The sequence below is a fragment of the Dysidea avara genome, chromosome 6 (genome assembly GCF_963678975.1).
Source record: "Dysidea avara chromosome 6, odDysAvar1.4, whole genome shotgun sequence".
Lineage (NCBI taxonomy): Eukaryota > Metazoa > Porifera > Demospongiae > Dictyoceratida > Dysideidae > Dysidea > Dysidea avara.
The window spans coordinates 29,827,929-29,849,405 of record NC_089277.1 but is presented as its reverse complement, the minus strand read 5'-3'; the positions used below and the strand labels follow the sequence as shown (position 1 = coordinate 29,849,405).

The 21,477-nt window shown below is 37.1% G+C and overlaps 1 protein-coding gene and 1 long non-coding RNA gene across 2 annotated transcripts in view; one reads left to right on the top strand and one right to left on the bottom strand.

Moving 5' to 3' along the window:
- LOC136257819 (uncharacterized) overlaps window positions 1–21,477 on the top strand; it is a 202,803-nt gene that overhangs the window by 41,002 nt on the left and 140,324 nt on the right. The window contains exons 3-6 of the mRNA XM_066051122.1: window positions 1,783–1,881; window positions 2,892–2,993; window positions 3,633–3,731; window positions 5,722–5,820. Of these exons, the coding sequence (XP_065907194.1) occupies window positions 1,783–1,881; window positions 2,892–2,993; window positions 3,633–3,731; window positions 5,722–5,820 (399 nt within the window). The remainder of the gene's footprint in view (window positions 1–1,782; window positions 1,882–2,891; window positions 2,994–3,632; window positions 3,732–5,721; window positions 5,821–21,477) is intronic.
- LOC136257223 (uncharacterized) lies at window positions 13,322–14,484 on the bottom strand. The gene is made up of 3 exons (XR_010701852.1): window positions 14,396–14,484; window positions 13,581–13,651; window positions 13,322–13,436 (listed from the first exon to the last, which is right to left on the bottom strand). It is a non-coding gene; the product is annotated as an uncharacterized lncRNA (long non-coding RNA).

Below are 21,477 nucleotides of genomic sequence, written 5' to 3'. Positions count from 1 at the left end.
TCAGTCTCCATTATAATCCTCATTCCTGTAGTAAAGAAAAAAAAAGAAATACCCAAAGCTGACCATAGGCTGGCTTTAGGTATGAAATTACAAAAGGAAGTGATGTCTAATCAAAAAAACAGTCAAGTTGTAAAAAAGGTGCGGCCCAAAAAAAAACCAGGGTGAAAAAAAATGTGAAATCTAAGGTGGCAGCCTAGAAATGGCTGTGATGGTAGTTTAATGGCAAAAATATTAATAAAGACAATTCAGGTAAATTTGGTGCTGAGTCCTAGTGAAACATGGAGGAGGCAACACAAATTCACCTGAATTGTCATTATTAAGAATTTTAAACCATGAACTATTGTGCAGTTACTTTTTTATAGATAACAGTAATAATTTTATGGAAAGTGATTCTTGGTTTACATTTTGTGCAAGATGTGATGATGTGATGATGTTATACTCAACTCAAAATGAATAGGTTTTTGCATAATGAATTACAGGTGGTCCGATACCACTTTTTACCAATACTTTCGATAGAAGTATTTGTACCGAAATTATCTGCCAATACCATTTCAATTACCGATACTAAGCATTGAAGTCTAGACAAGTTTATTATAGAAATTTCACTGTTGTGATACATAGCTAGCTATTAAAATATCACAGTAATTGTGCAGTTCGATTGAGAAGTGAAGATCTCAGTTCAATCAAGTTTCAAAATATTGATTGTATAAACAGCTAAACATGATAAACATCATTGTGGATTACTAATTGCTTGATTTGAGGTAGTTTTATTGTAAACTTATTATTTAGGTAATTAATTGCATGGGCAGCTGATAATCTTACAATATTTGTGACCGGATTTGCAAAAAGGGTTGTTCCACACACATTCAATTTACAAATTTTGGCAATTCTTAACTTGAAATTGGAAAAAAGTTATTGACTCGAAATTTGGTCAGAGGTGAGCACCAACATAGGTTAATGGATGGAGAAATTTCCAGGTTTGTATCTTTCTTGAACACTAAGTTATGGTCTTCCAAGTTCATAGAATTGGATGTGTGTGGAAGACCCATTTTCACTAATCTGGTCACATTTGTTACAGCCTTGCAACCAAACCTTTTCATGAAAAAGCAAGCCAAGTAGTCATAAACTTATTTCTTTGAGTCATAAACTTATTTTTTTGAGGAACAACTGCACTGTAATTTAATTACAAAGGATTCACATGTTATAATATATTAGAATACACATGGAGCAATTGTAACAATACTTGGAAAAGAGTAACAAAGGCTTTGTTTTCACTACTTTGTTAGCCCAACTAAGTTATTTGCTACTGGAAAGTTAGCTAGAGATGGTTCAAAGTAGTGAGTGTCTACTGGTGGTATCTGTACCTTTGTAATACCGATACCGATCTGATACTGATACCATTGGTATCGGCATCGATACTAATACTGGTATCAGTCCACCTTTGCTATAACTACACCCCCACTATTTTCTATGTTGGTTAAGAACCATGCTCAAGGTTATTCACAATTGTATTTCTAAACTCATGAAGAACCTTGGTGTGCATATGTTCCTAACCTCTAACTATCTATAGCCACAAGAATTTCTGTCAACTAAATATCAATGGAGTGATTACTCTATACTTACTTTTATTAGAGTAAATTAACTACAGGAGTATACAGTGCATACTATTCAGTTATCAAACACCCGGTGATCCCCAGAGGTTCAGATAACTGAAGTTCCACTGTAGTTAATACAGTATGTTATGATAATGTCATTGTACTAATACATGTGTTACTCTTATAGAATCGCAGGACTGCCTTACACTATGCAAGTGAAAAAGGAGATGTAAATATTGTCCAAGTTCTTTTAGACAACAAAGCTGATGTATCAGCAACTACTGGTGTAAGTGTTACAGTTACACATATATTATTATGTTTATTGTATACTGCGTTGAATGTTTGAAGTAAATAGCAAACTTTAACTTACACATTGTGTACACCTGGCTACACACGTGCCTCAAAGTTGTAGGTGTTCTGTATTTGTTCTAACTGTGCTGTACTTGCTGTATTTTCCCTTTGATCCCAATAACAGTACAATTAAAGTATTAGCAATACCAAGTCAATGGCAAGTCAGGTGCAGTAATCATTATTACAAGTGGTGGTAGACACATTTCTGGTATTGCATCTTGTGTACTGTGCTATGACACTTCAGGTTTATACAATGATCTTCTGCTTCTATTCTATACATACTTGTACGTAGGATGATCTTGCAGTAGAATTTCAACTATATGCACTTAACCAACAGATGTCTAGCACGAGTATGCCATGAAGCTATAAGCATTTTATAACCATGTGTAGCTAATAATTGGAGTCTACGAATGTGAGAAAATTTGTGACCGGGCCTGCGAAAATAGGGCATGTGGGCACATAAAATTTGCTTACTTTTTCAAGCTTTCATGGCTCAAAACTTTTGATGCCATTATGCTATGACCATGAAATGTTCAGCACGTATTACTCATTTAATTGGCTTCATAATACAAGTTATAGAATGCAGATATTCAATTCCAGTATGGAGATATGACCTATTGTGTGGCAGGGTGTAGCTTGTGCCCACATGCCTTATTTTTGCAGGCCCGGTCACATTTTACATTGCCATGTTATTACTATAATTATTCCAAATTATGGATTTCCCACATGACTACATTATGATGTAAGAGTTTATGTCAACTTCACTTCAACAGAGTGGTTACGCTTCTTATAGTAGTTCAGTTTTATTAGAGTAGTCCAACTTCAGGAGTATACATACTATTAAGTTATCAAACACCAGGTGATCCCCCAGGTTCAGATTCCACTATAGTTATTACAGTATGTTATGATAATGTCATTGTACTAATACATGTGTTACTCTTATAGGATGGCAAGACTGCCTTACACTATGCAAGTGAAAAAGGACATGTAAATATTGTCCAACTTCTTTTAGACAACAAAGCTGATGTATCAGCAGCAAGTGAATGGGTAAGTGGTACAGTTACACATATAGTATTATGTTTATTGTATATTGGTGGAATGTTTGAAGTAAAAAGTAAACTTTTACTTTCACCTGGCTGCATACCTCAAAGTTGTAGGTGTTCTGTATTATGTTCTAACTGTGCTGTACTTGCTGTGTTTTCCCTTTGATCCCAATAACAGTACAATTAAAGTAGTAGCACTACCAAGTCCATGACAAGCCAGGGGTCTTCTGTTTCTATTCTACATAGGTAGCATGAGCTTGCAGTATAATTTCAACTATATACCCTTAAACAAGTGTCTGGAATAAGTGTACCATGAAGTAATAAGTACTTAATAACTATGTGTGGCTAATAACTGGAGTATACAAATGTCGGAAAATTTCTACATTAGCTTGTTATTATACAGTTGAATTCCAAAGTATGGATTTTCCCACATAACTACATTATGATGTAAGAGTTAACATCAGCAGAGTGGTTACTCTTCGTAGAGTAGTTTAGAATAGTCTAACTTCAGGAGTATGCATACTATTAAGTTATCCAAACATCAGGTGATCCCCAGCCGTTCAGATAGCTGAAGTTCCACTGTAGTTATTACAGTATGTTATGATAATGTCATTGTACTAATACCCATGTGTTACTCTTATAGGATGGCTGGACTGCCTTACACTATGCAAGTAAAGGAGGACATGTAAATATTGTACAACTTCTTTTAGGCAACAAAGCTGATGTATCAGCAACTACCTATGTAAGTTCACAATTACATGCATAGTTGCACAAAAATTATTCAAACATAATACAAAATATTTTTGTATTTCTCATTATTTTTGGGTGGAATGATCAAAGAGAAAAGCGTATTTTTATTTCCATCTTATACATCTGACCTCGCACTTCAAAGCTGACAAGTGTGCTGTATAGTATTTGTTCTAACAGTACTACATGTACTTGCCAAACTTTGCTGTATTTCCCTTTGATCTTCATACAACACATTTCAAAGAGTAAAGGAGTAAGTAGAATTCAAGGGGAAAAGGAATAGGACAGGAATGGAAAGCAGTAACGAGAATGACCAACAAATGTCATCATGCAAATGGATGATGGATAGGGTGGATTTTATAGGACAATGTCTCTTGGAAGCATTGCTTAGACCCTTTCATTTAAATGATTAAATAAAACATTTTAATAGAGCAGTCACCTGCATTAAAAATACACCAATAGAGCAGTCAAGAATGTTTCACTAACTATCTCACCGTGCTGCTAGAGACCTATATTAAATGCCTGGTAATTGATGGACTATAGTTGTTATAGGTTTGGTATTTATAGACTAGCTATAAGTCAACTAGCTACTCCCTTGAATCAACCTTTATTGCGTAAATAAGTTTTAAGGGTTCTAATTAACAGACAGTGCCTGCATATAGATGCAAAAGTTGTACCTGCAACTGCAGGAAAAAGTCATATGATGGATATATATGTGGTAGCTGCAGTATTTGTAGGTACATGGCTCCAATGAGGAGGCTAAGGACAATATGATCAGTCATGGGACTTCTCTTGTAGCCACTTCAGCTTGACAAGCATACCAGTGCTGCATGCATACTCTCTTCATACGACTTCTTATCTGGAAACAAAGGTGTAGCTGTCAAAGCCTATGATAGGCTTAGTTAACTAGAATACTTTGTGAATCTCAGTGTTGTTTAATAGTATAATTTTAAAATGTTTATCGTTCCGGAGGAGTAGCTATCTTTCAATACTTATGACTTACCTGTAGCTAGACTAGGCTATATGCCTAATCTATGGCAGCTGTAGTCCATCAATTCACAGTCCATCAATGTGGGTACCCTTGTGGAATAGTTGACAAAACATGCATGACTGCTATTAGAGTATTTTAGTGAAGGTAACTGCTCTGTTAGAGGGTTTCAGTCATTTAGTGGGGTCCAAACAATGCTGCTAAGAAACATTGTACTGTAAATCCAACCTATATCCAACCTGTATATTGCATGAAGATCTTTATCAAGAATTTTCCATGGGCCATTCCCATTCCAACTTTCTGTTCCTATCCCATTCCTGTTTTCCTTAAATTCTACTTACCAAACAAGTTAGCCAATGTCAGACACATTATAATATTCTACCACATCACTACAATGTTTATAAAGCCACATGCCTAATATGTCAGAGTGATATCTGATATGTGATATAGCAAAGAATGTCAGTTTATACTTGTATTAGTAATAGAAGAGATAATTATACATGTGGTAGTGGTAATAGACAGTATAACTTCAATTATCTGTACACAAAGTATTGCAGCAGTTTCTATCAACTAAACATCAACTTAAGGAGAATCCATCCTGACTACCTGGCAGACTCCTGTAAGCATTCGAACGTTAATCAGATGACTACAGGTTTGAGGCTGCCCAGATCCAGTCATGGATTTTTCTCCTTTTCCACCTTTTCAAACATACTTTATGTAACAACTTTAAACAGGCCAGGTGTCTTACAGACCTTCAGCACTTGTGCTGTGAAGCCTTAATGAATAAGTAAATAAATGAATAAATAAAACAGAGTATCATTACTCTTCTTATAGTAGTTCAATTTTATTACAGTAATTTAACTTCAGGATTATACATACTATTCAGTTATCCAAACATCAGGTGATCCCCAGAGGTTCAGATAACTGAAGTTCCACTGTAGTTGTTACAGTATGTTATGATAATATCATTGTACTAATACATGTGTTACTCTTATAGGGTGGCTGGACTGCCTTACACTATGCAAGTGAAAATGGACATGTTAATATTGTCCAACTTCTTTTAGACAACAAAGCTGATGTATCAGCAACTACCAGTGTAAGTTTATAGTTACATGCATAGTTGTACAAATATTATTCAAACATAATACAAATAATTTTTGTATTTCTCATTATTTTGGGGTGGAATGGTCAAAGAGAAAAGCATATTTTTATGTCCATCTTATACATCTGACCTCACACTTCAAAGCTGACAAGTGTGCTGTATTGTTTTAACAGTACTACATGTACTTGCCAAACTTCGCTGTATTTCCCTCTGATCTTCATACGACACATTTCAAACAGTACAGGAGTACAGTGTAAGTAGAATCTAATCCAAAACAGCCAAGCTGTAAAAAAAGTGTGTGGCCCTCAAAAAGGCTATGGTGAAAAAAGATGTGAAATCCAAGGTGGCGGCCAAGAAATGGCTGTGATGGTAGGTTAATGGTAAAAATTTTAATAACAACAATTCAGGTGAATTTTGGTGCCGCTTGGTCAATTGGCACAAAATTCAGCTGAATTGTCGTTATTAAAATTTTTACCATTAACCTACCATCACAGCCATTTCTTGGCCGCCACCTTGGATTTCACATCTTTTTTCACCATAGCCTTTTTGAGGGCCACACACTTTTTTTACAGCTTGGCTGTTTTGGATTAGATTTCACTTCTTTTTGTATTTGTATACCCCAAAGCCGGCCTATGGCCTGCTTTGGGACTTTTTAAACCTATCTTTTTTTCTTTACCACAGGAAGAAGAAAAGATGAAGCAGATGTACTTTAAATATTTCTGATTTTATCAGTAAATGTACAAAATATATATATAATACATATATTTATTACAGAACTGTCCATGGTGGTTTCTTTGTAACTGAACACTCTTCAAGGTAACTTCTTCTAGCTGTTCTCTCTACAGGGTGATTTATTTGCAGCTGGATTCTGTACAGGTGATTTTTTTGCTGCTGAGCTCTTTACAGAATGGTTTCTTTGTAGCTGAACTCTCTACAAGGTAACTTCTTCTAACTGATCTCTCTACAGGGAGATTTGTTTGTAGCTGAACTCTCTACAGGTGATTTGTTTGCAGCTGAACTATCTAGATGATGGTTTCTTTGTAGCTGAACTCTCTACAAGGTAATTTCTTCTAGCTGAACTCTCTACATGGTGGTTTCTTTGTAGCTGAACTCTCTACAAGATAACTTCTTCTAACTGATCTTTCTACAGGGCAATTTGTTTGTGGCAGAATTTTCTACAGGGTGATTTCTTTGCAGCTGAACTCTCTACATGGTGGTTTCTTTTTACTGTAGCCGAACTCTCTACAAGGTAATTTCTTCTAGCTGATCTCTCTACAGGGTGATTTGTTTGTAGCTGAATTCTGTACAGGTGATTTGTTTGCAGTTGAGCTCTTTACAGAATGGTTTCTTTGTAGCTGAACTCTCTACAAGGTAACTTCTTCTGACTGAACTCTCTACAGGGAGATTTGTTTGCAGCTGAACTCTCTTCATGATTGTTTCTTAGTAGCTGAACTCTGTACAAGGTAACTTCTTCTAGCTGAACTCCCTACATGTTGGTTTCTTTGTAGCTGAACTCTCTACAAGGTAACTTCTTCTAGCTGATCTTTCTACAGGGTGATTTATTTGTAGCTGATTTTTCTACAGGGTGATTTGTTTGCAGCTGAACTCTCTATATGGTGGTTTCTTTGTAGCTGAACTCTCTACAAGGTGACTTCTTCTAGCTGATCTCTCTACAGGGTGATTTGTTTGTAGCTGAACTCTCTTCATGATGGTTTCTTTGTAGCTGAACTCTCTACAAGGTAACTTCTTCTAACTGAACTCTCTACATGGTGGTTTCTTTGTAGCTGAACTCTCTACAGGTGATTTGTTTGCAGCTGAACTCTCCACATGATGGTTTCTTTAAATTTGTAGTTGAACTCTCTACAAGGTAACTTCTTCTAGCTGATCTCTCTACAGGGTGATCTGTTTGTAGCTGAACTATCTACAAGATAACTTCTTTCCAGCTGATCTCTCTACAGGGTAATGTGTTTGTAGCTGAATTCTGTACAGGTGATTTGTTTGCAGCTGAGCTCTTTACAGAATGTTTTCTTTGTAGCTGAACTCTCTACAAGGTAACTTCTTCTAACTAAACTCTCTACAGGGAGATTTGTTTGCAGCTGAACTCTCTTCATGATGGTTTCTTTGTAGCTGAACTCTCTACAAGGTAACTTCTTCTAGCTGAACTCCCTACATGGTGGTTTCTTTTAACTGTAGCTGAACTCTCTACAAGGTGACTTCTTCTAGCTGATCTTTCTACAGGGTGATTTGTTTGTAGCTGAATTCTGTACAGGTGATTTGTTTGCAGCTGAGCTCTTTACAGAATGGTTTCTTTGTAGCTGAGATCTCTACAAGGTAGTTTCTTCTAGCTGATGTCTCCACAAGGTCACTAGTTTGTAGCTGAACTTTCTACATGGTGGTTTCTTTGTAACTGAACTCTCTACAAGGTAACTTCTTCTAGCTGTTCTTTCTACAGGGTGATTTGTTTGTGGCTGAACTCTCTACAAGGAAACTTCTTCTAGCTGATCTCTCTACAGGGAGATTGGTTTGTAGCTGAACTCTCTACAGGTGATTTGTTTGCAGCTGAACTCTCCACATGATGTTTTCTTTGTAGCTGAACTCTCTACAAAGTGACTTCTTCTAGCTGATCTCTCTACAGGGTGATTTGTTTGTAGCTGAATTCTGTACAGGTGATCTGTTTGCAGCTGAGCTCTTTACAGAATGGTTTCTATGTAGCTGAACTCTTTACAAGGTAATTTCTTCTAGCTGATGTCTCTACAGTGTCACTAGTTTGTAAATGAATTCTCTACATGGTGGTTTCTTTGTAACTGAACTCTCTATGAGGTAACTTCTTCTAGCTGATCTTTCTGTAGGGTGAATTGTTTGTAGTGGAATTCTGTAAAGGTGATTTTTTTTTGCAGCTGAGCTCTTTACAGAATGGTTTCTTTGTAGCTGAACTCTTTACAAGGTAACTTCTTCTAGCTGATGTCTCTACAGGGTCACTAGTTTGTAAACGAATTCTCTACATGGTGGTTTCTTTGTAACTGAACTCTCTACAAGGAAACTTCTCCTAGCTGATCTCTCTTCAGGGAGATTTGTTTGTAGCTGAATTCTCTACAGGTGATTTGTTTGCAGCTGAACTCTCCACATGATGGTTTCTTTGTAGCTGAACTCTCTACAAGGTAACTTCTTCTAGCTGATCTCTCTACAGAGTGATTTGTTTGTAGCTGAACTATCAACAAGGCAACTTCTTCTAGCTGATCTCTCTACAGGGTGACTTGTTTGTAGTGGAATTCTGTACAGGTGATTTTTTTTGCAGCTGAGCTCTTTACAGAATGGTTTCTTTGTAGCTGAACTCTTTACAAGGTAACTTCTTCTAGCTGATGTCTCTACAGGGTCACTAGTTTGTAAACGAATTCTCTACATGGTGTTTCTTTGTAACTGAACTCTCTACAAGGAAACTTCTCCTAGCTGATCTCTCTACAGGGAGATTTCTTTGTAGCTGAACTCTCTACAGGTGATTTGTTTGCAGCTGATTTCTCTACATGATGGTTTCTTTGTAGCTGAACTCTCTACAAGTTAACTTCTTCTATCTGATCTCTCTACAGGGTGATTTGTTTGTAGCTGAACTCTCTACATTGTGGTTTCTTTGTAGCTGAACTCTACAAGGTGATTTCTTCTAGCTGAATTATCTCTTTCTATAGTTGCATGAATTCCCTACAAGGTAACTTCTTCTAGCTGATCTCTCTACAGGGTGAACTGTTTGTGGCTGATCTCTCTACAGGGTGACTTGTTTGTAGCTGATCTCTATACAGGTTACTTGTTTCTAACTGATCTCTTGAATTCTCTTCGGGTGACTGCTCTATTAGGATGACTGCTCTATTAGAGTATCTCGATCTCGCACTTGCTACACCAAGTTGGAATTCGTGTTATAACTCCGTGGCTTTAAGTCTGATTCTTCTACACCATTGAAGATCCTTTCTAAGATGATAACTCCATCTGTACAGCGATTTTCAAAGCATTACCCCAAGCGGTTTACCTGGTAGGCGTGGCAAGCAGTCGTTTTTTATTAGCTAATCTCGATTGCATAATTGTTACACACTGTTGGTTTTTTCGTTGTATCTTCCTGGTTTTTAGCTCGATTTCTTTCAAACCACAAAAGGTTTGAGGTTCAATAGTTAACCTATTCACCCACCGATTTTCAGCTTCTTCCCATACGCGGTTTACCCTGTAGGCGTGACAACATATTGGTGTTATTTTTCGTGAATAATCGCTCATAACTCTTTGCCTGTTTATCGTATTCCAGCCAAAGTTGGTACAGAGATGCGCCTTTATACCCCCCTTCTGTGTGCCAAATTTCAAGGCGATCGGATATGGCGTTCGCGTTTTATAGCAGTTTTTGTAAGTGTGCGAAAAGAGGAAGAAAAATAATAAGAAAAAAAAAACGAAGAAACTAAGCCAATTTTTGAAGTCGCATATCTCGGGAACGCTTGAAGCGATTTCGCTCAAATTTGGAATGTGGAGTGCTGAAGGTGGAGGGAGTGTCCACAGCAAAAATTGTCTTGTTTCATCAAGGCAGCACAGAGCTACGGAGGTGCGAAAATTGCGTTTTCTTTCTTCCTGTCAATATACTCACGGGTGTTACGCGCCGGCTTCTTGGGCCGTACGACACACTACCGTGTGTCTTGATTCAAAGGAAAAAGGAATGGGACAGGAATGGAAAGCAGTAACGAGAATGACCAACAAATGTCATCATGCAAATGGATGATGGATAGGGTGGATTTTACAGGACAATGTTTTTTGGAAGCATTGCTTAGACCCTTTCATTTAAATGATCAAAACACTCTAATAGAGCAGTCACCTGCATTAAAAATACTCAAATAGAGCAGTCAAGAATGTTTCACTAACTATCTCACCATGCTGCTAGGGACCTATATTAAATGCCTGGTAATTGATGGACTATAGTTGTCATAGGTTTGGTATGTAGACTAGCTCTAAGTGAACTAACTACTCCCTTGAATTAACCTTTATTGCATGAATAAGTTTTAAGGGTTTTAATTAACAGACAGTGCCTGCATGTAGATGCAGAAATGTGTATCTGCAACTGCAGGAAAAATCATATAATGGGTATGTGGTAGCTGCAGTATGTGTAGGTACATGGCTCCAATGAGGAGATTTAGGACAATATAATCAGTCATGGGACTTCTCTCAGCTTGACAAGCATACCAGTGCTGCATGCATACTCTCTTCATACAATTTCTTATCTGGAAGCAATAGGTGTAGTTTTCAAAGCCTGTGATAGGCTCAGTTAACTAGAATACTTTATGAATCTCAGTGTTGTTTAATAGTTAATATTTTAAAATGTTTATGGTTCCAGAGGAGTAGCTGTCTTTCAATATTGATAACTTAGCTAGTCTAGGCTATATACTTAATCTATGGCAGCTGTAGACCATCAATTCACAGTCAATCAATGTGGGGGACCCTTGTGGAATAGTTAACAAAACATGCATGACTGCTCTATTAGAGTATTTTAGTGAAGGTAACTGCTCTGTTAGAGGGTTTCAGTCATTTAGTGGGATCCAAACAATGCTGCTAAGAAACATTGTGCTGTAAATCCAACCTATACCCAACCTGTATATTGCATGAAGATCTTTATCAGGAATTTTCCATGGGTCATTCCAATTCCCACTTTCTGTTCCTATCCCATTCCTGTTTTCCTTAAATCAAGACTCACGGTAGTGAGGCGCGAGGCCAAGAAACTATAAAGCGCACGCCACAATTAAAAAACGCACGGCTACTACTGTGAGTTATTTACGTGTAGGGACGGTTTCACAATTTTAGCCCTGAATTATGCAATCATTCCCATTAGAAATGTATTGTATAGCGGGCGCCGTAATTGTAAATGAGTGGTTATCTTGTCGCAACCGTTAAAATAAGACCAGGTTCACTTTATTATGCTGATATCTCGGCTTGCGTTAGCGTTATCGCCATTATTATCATTGAATATAACTACCTTTTGTGGGGTAATACTGGCACAGGAGTTTTCTAATACTGGACTCCCTGTACAGCGGATTTTGCTTACCAAATGCCTAATCCAAATGATAACTTTTAAAGACGCGGCATGGACACAAACCCAACACTCATATAAGTGTACTGTGAAAGCGTGAAGAATGTAACTTCCCTAGGGAGAGTGTTTTCAGGATAATTTCATTTAGCGCCACCCATGTACTATCACGTGATTGCCTTTATTCGTGTAGACATTGTCACTCCCAATTCGGATCTAACTTTCTGACGAAACGGTGCTCATGTACAGTAAATCCAGACAGCTAGTGATTAACATATCATGTCACGCAAGTTAATTGATAGATGCAACAATACAGTATTTCACAAAATGCACTTTTAAAAATAAGCCACTGTCCCATGTTGGTAGACAAATAAGAAATGATTATTGTCTTTGCTTCATCTGCCATTGTGTACTTGAGGGGAGACCAATCTTCAGTACTACCAAGAAGGGGATGGGGGTGGGGTGGGGGTGCAACTGGGACAGTTTGAAAATTTTCTCCCAGGCTAGATGGAACACCCTTGCCACCACCCCCAATGGCTGTCAAGTGCTGGACAGTTGAATAACACCAGATGACAAACAGAGGAATCCCCCACTGTCGCCCCTATTCCACTCTGGGTCACATACCTGGATTTAAGAATAACGATATTAAGTTACGACAAAATACAAAGCTAGTACAACCAATATGTTGTGTATGCATGTATATTTTAATGTCCATGTATATTGTGTGTGCGTCTCGTGCTCATGCACAGTATGCGTGTGAGTGCAAAAAAGTACACGTGCACATGCGTACCAGTTTGTGATTGATCTCCTTTACAAAAAGTGTGGTCCGTTCACAAACAACCTGTGCTGCAAGTGGCAAACCATCAGTAATCCTAGCTAATGGTTCCTTCCCCAATAAACCAATGCCTGAATTTCACTGGACCTGTCAAGAAAAACAACATGTTAATTGTGTGGTCAATCTAAACCTAGGTAACAAGTTTGGCATGCACTATAGAGCACATTAACCATGCACAGACAGTCGAAGGTTCTACAAAATCTCATTGCACATCAATGTACCTGGAAAACCAGGGACACTTTCCAAATCAGGGTAGTCTCATGATCTAGATACTGGTGGTTAGAGCCATTAATTGTGTAAAATAACTAGTGGTGGGACAAATGTCTGAATATTCGAACATTTGTTCATTAAGGAGATATGTGACAAATGCATTTTACCAACAAACATTTGTTAGCATGGTTACTATGGTACATAAGCATAGTAACATTTTTAGGAAATAAATTCAGTTTAATGTAGATTACCACACTACTGAGAACACATCTGTAAACAGCAAGTTGGCAAAGTGGGCACTACAAGTACAATGAGATTAATGTGCAAAAATATGAACGCTTAAAACTCAAGATACTCAATTATGAGTCCCTGAAAGAAACTGACCTGGAGAATTACAATTCTATAATCACAATACATGTAATCATTGGTCCCAATCTACCAATAACACAGACGTCTGCAGTATGGTTCCATTCCTTCTTTTTTGATATAATTTGTTGATGATGCAGTAGACCACAATAATGAGACCTTGAAAATGCAGGATAATATCATGCAGTTAAGACCTCATAGTATAAACAACAAATTGGCCTTAAAAATATGTAACACAATTTTTCTTTCACCAGGCAAGGTCAATTTCAACATCTGGCAAAACCATTTCCTTAGGAAACTTACTTCAGTACTTCTTACATGAAGAAACACATGCTTTAACACATACAACAATGTGAGGTAGACCTTCAAGTGACCTGCAGAAACAACCATCGGGACATCTGATAAGGCCAGGCAAAGTTGATTGTTAGATTCCCGTTTCAAGGTTTTCAAAATATCATGCGGGCGGGCGGTCATTATTCATTATGGCTAAAACCTTGAAGAAAACACTAAAATAAGCTAAAATCTTGAAGAAAACACTAAAATAAATCCACTATTACAATAATGAAATTATTGTGAATATTTGAAAATCCATGCGGTGGAAATAGCCATATAATGAAAATTTTGTGGCATTTCTATTAAACCATGTGGGCGGAAACGGGAATCTAACAATCAAATTTGCCTGGAATATATCAGAAGAAATAACTTGTTTTCCTCTTTGCACAGTTTAGTATGTAACAGGAGCACATTTAACAACTATATAAAGTAGCAACCACCCGAGGGGTCCGCAACTATGGGGTTTTGATAGACGTGATTCGGAAATCACACTGATTCTACAACTGATTCTGTGATTCCTGGCGCTAAGGATACATACACAGAAATATGGAGAAGCACAAAGATTTACAGGAAATTTTAAACAAATTGTGATTCCTGATTCCAGAATCACGTCTGAACCATTGACGTGATTCCTAGAGTTGCGGACCCCTCACAACCACCGTCTGAGGTTCCTAATATGCACTAACTCTAATTAATTCACTCATGTTCAGGCAAGACTGAAGTGAAGGGCTGAAACACCTTATTTACACACATACAAAAACATTTCATAAGCGATATTAACTTACAGTTAGATCTACACCCTTTCGCAAAGTAGGTCACGATCAAAGTGAAGTGCCATTTCCGTATTTGTTCATACCATTTCATACACGTGTCATACCAGGCAGTAGATTTTAGTGGCGTGTCAACCCGTACAGCAGGCCATAGGGTGCATGACACTTAGATTTCATGATCAGTGATGTATACAAGAGTGGGCATATGGACATTTAACGTTCCTTGCCTGACCATCATCAATTACAACTTGTGCTAGCAGGGGAAATCCCTTGGAAATGCCTTTCACACCTCAAGTAGCGCACGTGAACACTAGTAGGTACTCTTATGGATCGTGAGTTTCGCGACCGTGTGTCCTTTGACCGAAGACGCCGGTGAGAGTACACAATTAATGCCCTTAAATCCACTGTACGTGGTGGTCTGTCTGATGATGTTGTCTCCTCCTCCAGTTTTCCATCTTAGGTAAATAATTTAGTAAATAATAATGTGAATCGTTCTTAGTAGCTTTTATATGAAAGAACAGCTATGCCAAATTATTTGAGCTAAAAAAAAATTGTCTATGCGGTTAACCAAATCATGGCTTTAAAGGTGCTATTCAATTAATCTTATTCACTTTCAAAGGGAAAATTTTTTTTAAAACTTCTGCGAGGCATATGCATACTCCAGCAGATATGCACCCATCCTCCCTTCTAAAAGTTGTTTCCTCTGCCTCTGTAATGGTACTCAAACACACCAGTACAGTCTACCAACATACCAAAAGGTAATCATATTGTGAGATAAATCATGCACATTAACATAACAATGGTAATACAGTACATAAGCAATTAATATTGATTTCACATTGCAACAATTATTGTGATTGAATATGATGTCAGTGATAATCCTTCACTCTCCAGTACCTCTGTTTCAAGCACTGCAAGAATTTTTTAACATCTAGTAAGGGAACTCCCAGCTCACCTACGAGAGCATTGTGATATTAACTTGTTTACATCACTATGTCGTGTATATGTGTTGACATGTGTAGTATGTATAGTGTTTGCACATTTTGCGTGCGTGTGTGTGTTTGTGTGTGTGTGTGTGTGTGTGTGTGTGTGTGTTGTGTGTGCGTGTGTGTGCCTTGTGCTTGTATAATATTATGATGATGATGTATGCGTGTGTCTATGTACTGAAATGAAAATAGTATAATGTGGTGTACCACATTTGTGATCTCTGTAATAGACCCTCTGCAAAGCATCTTGTGCTGTGAGTGGAAAACCAAGTTGCTGAATTGTCCTAAGGGCACTATGGCCACTATGGTAGTGGCCATAGCAGGTTTTATTCATGGAAAAGTATCAATATATTCTAATAGAACAGTCAGGCAATAAAATACTCTAATAGAACAGTCATCAAATAAAATAGCAGAAAGTGCTACATTTCTGTCTAAAAACACTCCCAAATGTAATCTCAGAGTTGCTATGTCAATTTTTTTCAGATTTGGTATCCTCCCAGACAACCTAGTAAAGCATGCTTTGCAAATAAGTTTATTACATACATCTTTAGTGGTAACCCTGACTGTAGCCATTACTTGGCCTGACCAGTAAATTGCAGTTTCGACCAGCCCTGGTTCTAATAACAATTCACAGCTACTATAGGAATGTATGATATATGTTCACCACTTTGTGTTTGGTCTCAACACCTCTACAATGCAGAATTCACCCCATGGCTTGATCAATCAAGTTGAGTCTGTAAATTATATAACTGATAAAAATTAGTGATATCCCCCCCAAAACACCTTTGCTATAAAAAAGGGCACGTCCAAGAAACTACAAGTAACTGAAAAAACAGCTCAGCTATAGAAAAAGACTAACTGGCAACTGAAAGAGCTGATATCTGGAGCGGCCAAGAATCAATGTTACTACAACTACCAAAGTACCAAATTTATGCAAGAATACCTTGGCTGAAAAACAGATAAATGAAAGTAACCGGCAACCAAAACAGTTGATATCTGAAGCGGCCAAGAATAAAATTTATGTTGATACAACTAACTACAGTTATTAATGAAGTTGTAACATTGAATCTTAATCATTCAACTGTGTTCTATACATTCATCCCTGCTACATCGTAAATTAATTCTTTGTAACTCTAATTAGCTGGTAATTTGGCCGCCTTTTTTTCTTTATACTGACTATTGAAAAAGGCGGCCAAATTACCAGCTAATTAGAGTTACAAAGAATTAATTTACGATGTAGCAGGGATGAATAATGTATAGAACACAGTTGGATGATTAAGATTCAATGTTACAACTTCATTAATAATTGTAGTTAGTTGTATCAACATAAATTTTATTCTTGGCCACTTCAGATATCAGTTGTTTTGGTTGCCGGTTACTTTCATTTATCTGTTTTTCAGCCAAGGTATTCTTGCATGAATTTGGTACTTTGTTAGTTGTAGTAACATTGATTCTTGGCCGCTCCAGGTATCAGCTCTTTCAGTTGCCAGTTAGTCTTTTTCTATAGCTGAGCTGTTTTTTTTTCAGTTACTTGTAGTTTCTTGGACGCACCTTTTTTTTACAGCAAAGGTGTTTTGGGGGGGGGTTCTACTTACCAAACAAGTTAGCCAATGTCAGACACATCATAATATTTTACCAGACCACTACAATGTTTATAAAGCTACATGCCTAAAATGTCAGAGTGATATCTGATATGTGATATAGCAAAGAATGTCAGTTTATACTCGTATTAGTAATAGAAGAGATAATTATACATGTGGTAGTGGTAATAGACAGTATAACTTCAATTATCTGTACACAAAGTATTGCAGCAGTTTCTATCAACTAAACATCAATTTAAGAAGAATACATCCTGACTACCTGGCAGACTCCTGTAAGCATTCGAACATTAATCAGATGACTACAGGTTCGAGGCTGCCCAGATCCAGTCATGGATTTTTCTCCTTTTTCCACTTTTTCAAACATACTTTATGTAACAACTTTAAACAGGCCAGTTGTCTTACAGACCTTCAGTACTTGTGCTATGAAGCCTTAATGAATAAGTAAATAAATGAATAAATAAAACAGAGTATCGTTACTCTTCTTATAGTAGTTCAATTTTATACAGTACAGGATTATACATACTATTCAGTTATCCAAACATCAGGTGATCCCCAGAGGTTCAGATAACTGAAGTTCCACCATAGTTATTACAGTATGTTATGATAATATCATTGTACTAATACATGTGTTACTCTTATAGGGTGACTGGGCTGCCTTACACTTTGCAAGTAGAGGAGGACATATAAATATTGTCCAAGTTCTTTTAGACAACAAAGCTGATGTATCAGCGACTACCATAGTAAGTGGTACAGTTACACGTATACTGTTGTGTTTATTGTATACTGGGTGGAACGTTTGAAGTAAATAGCAAACTTTTACTTACACATTGTGTACACCTGGCTACACACGTACTTCAAAGTTGTAGGAGTTCTGTATTTGTTCTAACTGTGCTGTACTTGCTGTATTTTCCCTTTGAATCCAATAACAGTACAATTAAAGTATTAGCAATACCAAGTCAATGACAAGTTAGGTGCAGTAATCATTATTACAAGTGGTGGTAGCATTTTCTAGACACATGCCTGGTATTGCATCTTGTGTACTGTACTATGACACTTCAGGTTTAAACAATGGTCTTCTGCTTCTATTCTATATATATATATATGTAGGATGATCTTGCGGTAGAAATTTCAACTATATGCACTTAACCAACAGATTTCTAGCATGAGTATGCCATAAAGCTATAAGCATTTTATAACCATGTGTGGCTAATAAGTGGAGACTGCAAATGTGAGAAAATTTTACATAGGCATGTTATTACAATAATTATTTCAAAGTATGGACTTTCCTACATAACTACATTATGATGTAAGAGTTTATGTCAACTTAACATCAACAGAGTGGTTACACTTCTTATAGTAGTTCAATTTTATTACAGTAATTTAACTTCAGGAGTATACATACTATTCAGTTATCAAACACCAGGTGATCCGTAGAGATTCAGATAACTGAAGTTCCAGTATAGTTATTACAATATGTTATGATAATGTCATTGTACTAATACATGAGTTACTCTTATAGGGTGACTGGACTGCCTTACACTATGCAAGTCAAGGAGGACATGTTAATATTGTCCAACTTCTTTTAGACAACAAAGCTGATGTATCAGCAACTATAAGGGTAAGTGGTACAGTTATACATATATTATTATGTTTATTGTATACTGGGTGGAATGTTTGAAGTAAAAAGTAAACTTTAATATTCACATTGTGTACACCTGGATATACACGTACCTCAAAGTTGTAGGTGTTCTGTATTTGTTCTAACTGTGCTGTACTTGCTGTATTTTTCCTTTGATCCCAAGAACAGTACAATTAAAGTATTAGCAATACTAAGTCAATGAGAAGTCAGGTACAGTAATCATTATTACAGGTGGTGGTAGCATTTTCTAGACACATGTCTGGTATTGCATCTTGTGTACTGTACTATGACACTTCAGGTTTATACAATGGTCTTCTGCTTCTATTCTATACATACTTGTACATAGTAGAGGTGCACTGATATCAATATTGGTATCGGTGAAAAGCTGACTTCTTAGCAGATATGAGCTGATATTACACATAAGTACTATAATTGTCCAATGCATGCTATAGTTGACTTGGTGGTGCAATGGTCAAAGCGTGAGACTGGAGTTGTACAGGTTTTCATAATGGACAGGGTGCAAATACTGAAGTGGTTACACTTTTTTTTTCTCTTTTGCACACCTTTTTATCATCACCTTTTCACTATTCTTTGTTTTTTTCTTTACATAGGTTTTGGTGACCACCTTTTAAGCTTTTTGCCACATTTTTTACACATTTATTGTAGTGTCATACTAAAAACCTTTTTATTTTCAGATATTGGTATCGATATCGGAATCGGTAATTTTTTTAGCCAATATATCGGTTATCAGTATATTACAAAATTTCCATATCGTGCACCTCTAGTCAGGGCCGCCCAGAGAAATTAAGGGGCCCAGGGCAAAGAGTTAAAGTGGGGCCCTTGACCCAAGTTGTAAGGTGAAGACCAAAAAAAAAAAAAAAAAAAAAAAAAAAGGTCACAACCTGCTGGCAATGACAATAACTACCCATCACCAACCATATCTCCTTATCTATAAGCTTGCTGCACTGCTCCTCTGAAGAATACTGTGACTACTCTATTAGAGTATTTAGATCTGACTGCTCTATTAGAGTATATCGATCTTTTAAACAGGTATTCAGGGGGCCCTTCATGGGGCCTCCTGGGGCCCCTTTCAGGCTGGGGCCCGGGGCAAAATGCCCCAGTTGCCCCCCCCTGTGGGCGGCCCTGCCTCTAGTACACAGGATGATCTTGCAGTAGAAATTTCAACTATATGCACTTACCTAAAAGATGTCTAGCACGAGTGTACCATAAAGCTATAAGTAATTTATAACCATGTGTGGCTAATAAGTGGAGTCTACGAATGTGAGACAATTTTACATAGGTATGTTATTACAAGTATTCTAAATTATGGATTTTCCCACATAACTACAGTATAATGCGCTATTGTATCGGGTTTTTGCAGATCCGGTCACATTTTGTCTTAACTGATGGGAGACAACATTTTAGATTTCTTTGCAAGAACATTATTTGCTTTGTGGGTAATGTAGGTAACATGATCAGACCAAGTAAGATTATTGTTGATTATCACTCCGAGTTATTTGATGGATGGAACAGATAATTTTGATTTGGGAATCGCTTAAGGTGTACTGTGATGTGCAGGGGATGTTTTATAAGAGAGACTTGGAGATGTTTACATTTGTCTAGGTTAAATACCATTTGCCAGTCAATAGACCACTGGAATAGTGTGTTTATTTCCCGTTGAAGAGCCTGTATATTGTCACTTGTTCAAATAACACATACACTGAGGCATCGTCAGCGTAAAGCTTAACTGTACTAGAAACTCTCTCCGGTAGATCACCGATGTACAGGAGAAAAAGGAGGGGACCTAAAACACCCCTGTGGGACACCAGAAAGTACTGAGCAGGAATTACTGTACTTGTTACATTACTAATAACTACTTGCTGAGTTCTGTTAGATAGGTAATCTATTATCCAGGTCAGAGTAGTTGTATTAACACCATAAAAAGAAAGTTTGTGAAGTAACTTCTGGTGTGGCACTTTGTCAAAGGCCTTACTCAAATTCAAAGAAATGACATCAATTTGTTCTCCTGCATTGAGTTAAGTAGCAAAGTCATTGACAGTAGTTATGAGTTGGCTTTCACACGAATGATTTTTTCCTGAAGCAATATTGCTGTTCGCATAAAATGTCATTTGCACTAAAGGTGATGATAGATATTGGAGTAGATAATGTGTTCAAAAAATTTTACAAGGGATACAAGTTAGTGAGATTGGTCGAAAATTAGTTGGAGATGTACGGCTACCTTTCTTAAATATTGGAATAACATAGGATTTTTTCCAGTAATTAGGGAGTTGACCTTGTGTAAGTGATGCTCTATAGATTAGTGACAAGGCAGACTCTACATTATTGGCTGTTCCTTTAGTAGGCGAGGTGGTATACCGTCAGGGCAACAGGCCTTATGAGACTGCAGATCATTAAGCAAGCTTGCAACACCCTCAACTCGTACTTGAATATCATTAGATTTGGAAGGTGGAGAATAACTCATAGTGGGAAATCCGTCTGAGTGTTCTCTGTATCTTTGCTATATACTGTGTCGTTAACTTCCAATGAGCTAATACTTTTCTTTTGTTTTTAATGTAAGTCCGTAGTCGCTTGTGCCTCTGGTTGAATGCAGATCAAGGAGATTAGATATATAATTTTTGTGTGCCTGCCTGCACTTATGTTGAACAATTTTCTTGATGTTCCGAAAAGCTGACCAATGTTTAAACAGGTGTCTGGCATAAGTGTACCATGAAGTATTAAGTACTTAATAACCATGTGTGGCTAATAACCGGAGTCTACGAATGTACGAAATTTCTACATTAGCATGTTGACTTCCTAATTATGGATAACTACAATATGATGTAAGAGTTTATGCCAACTTAACATCAACAG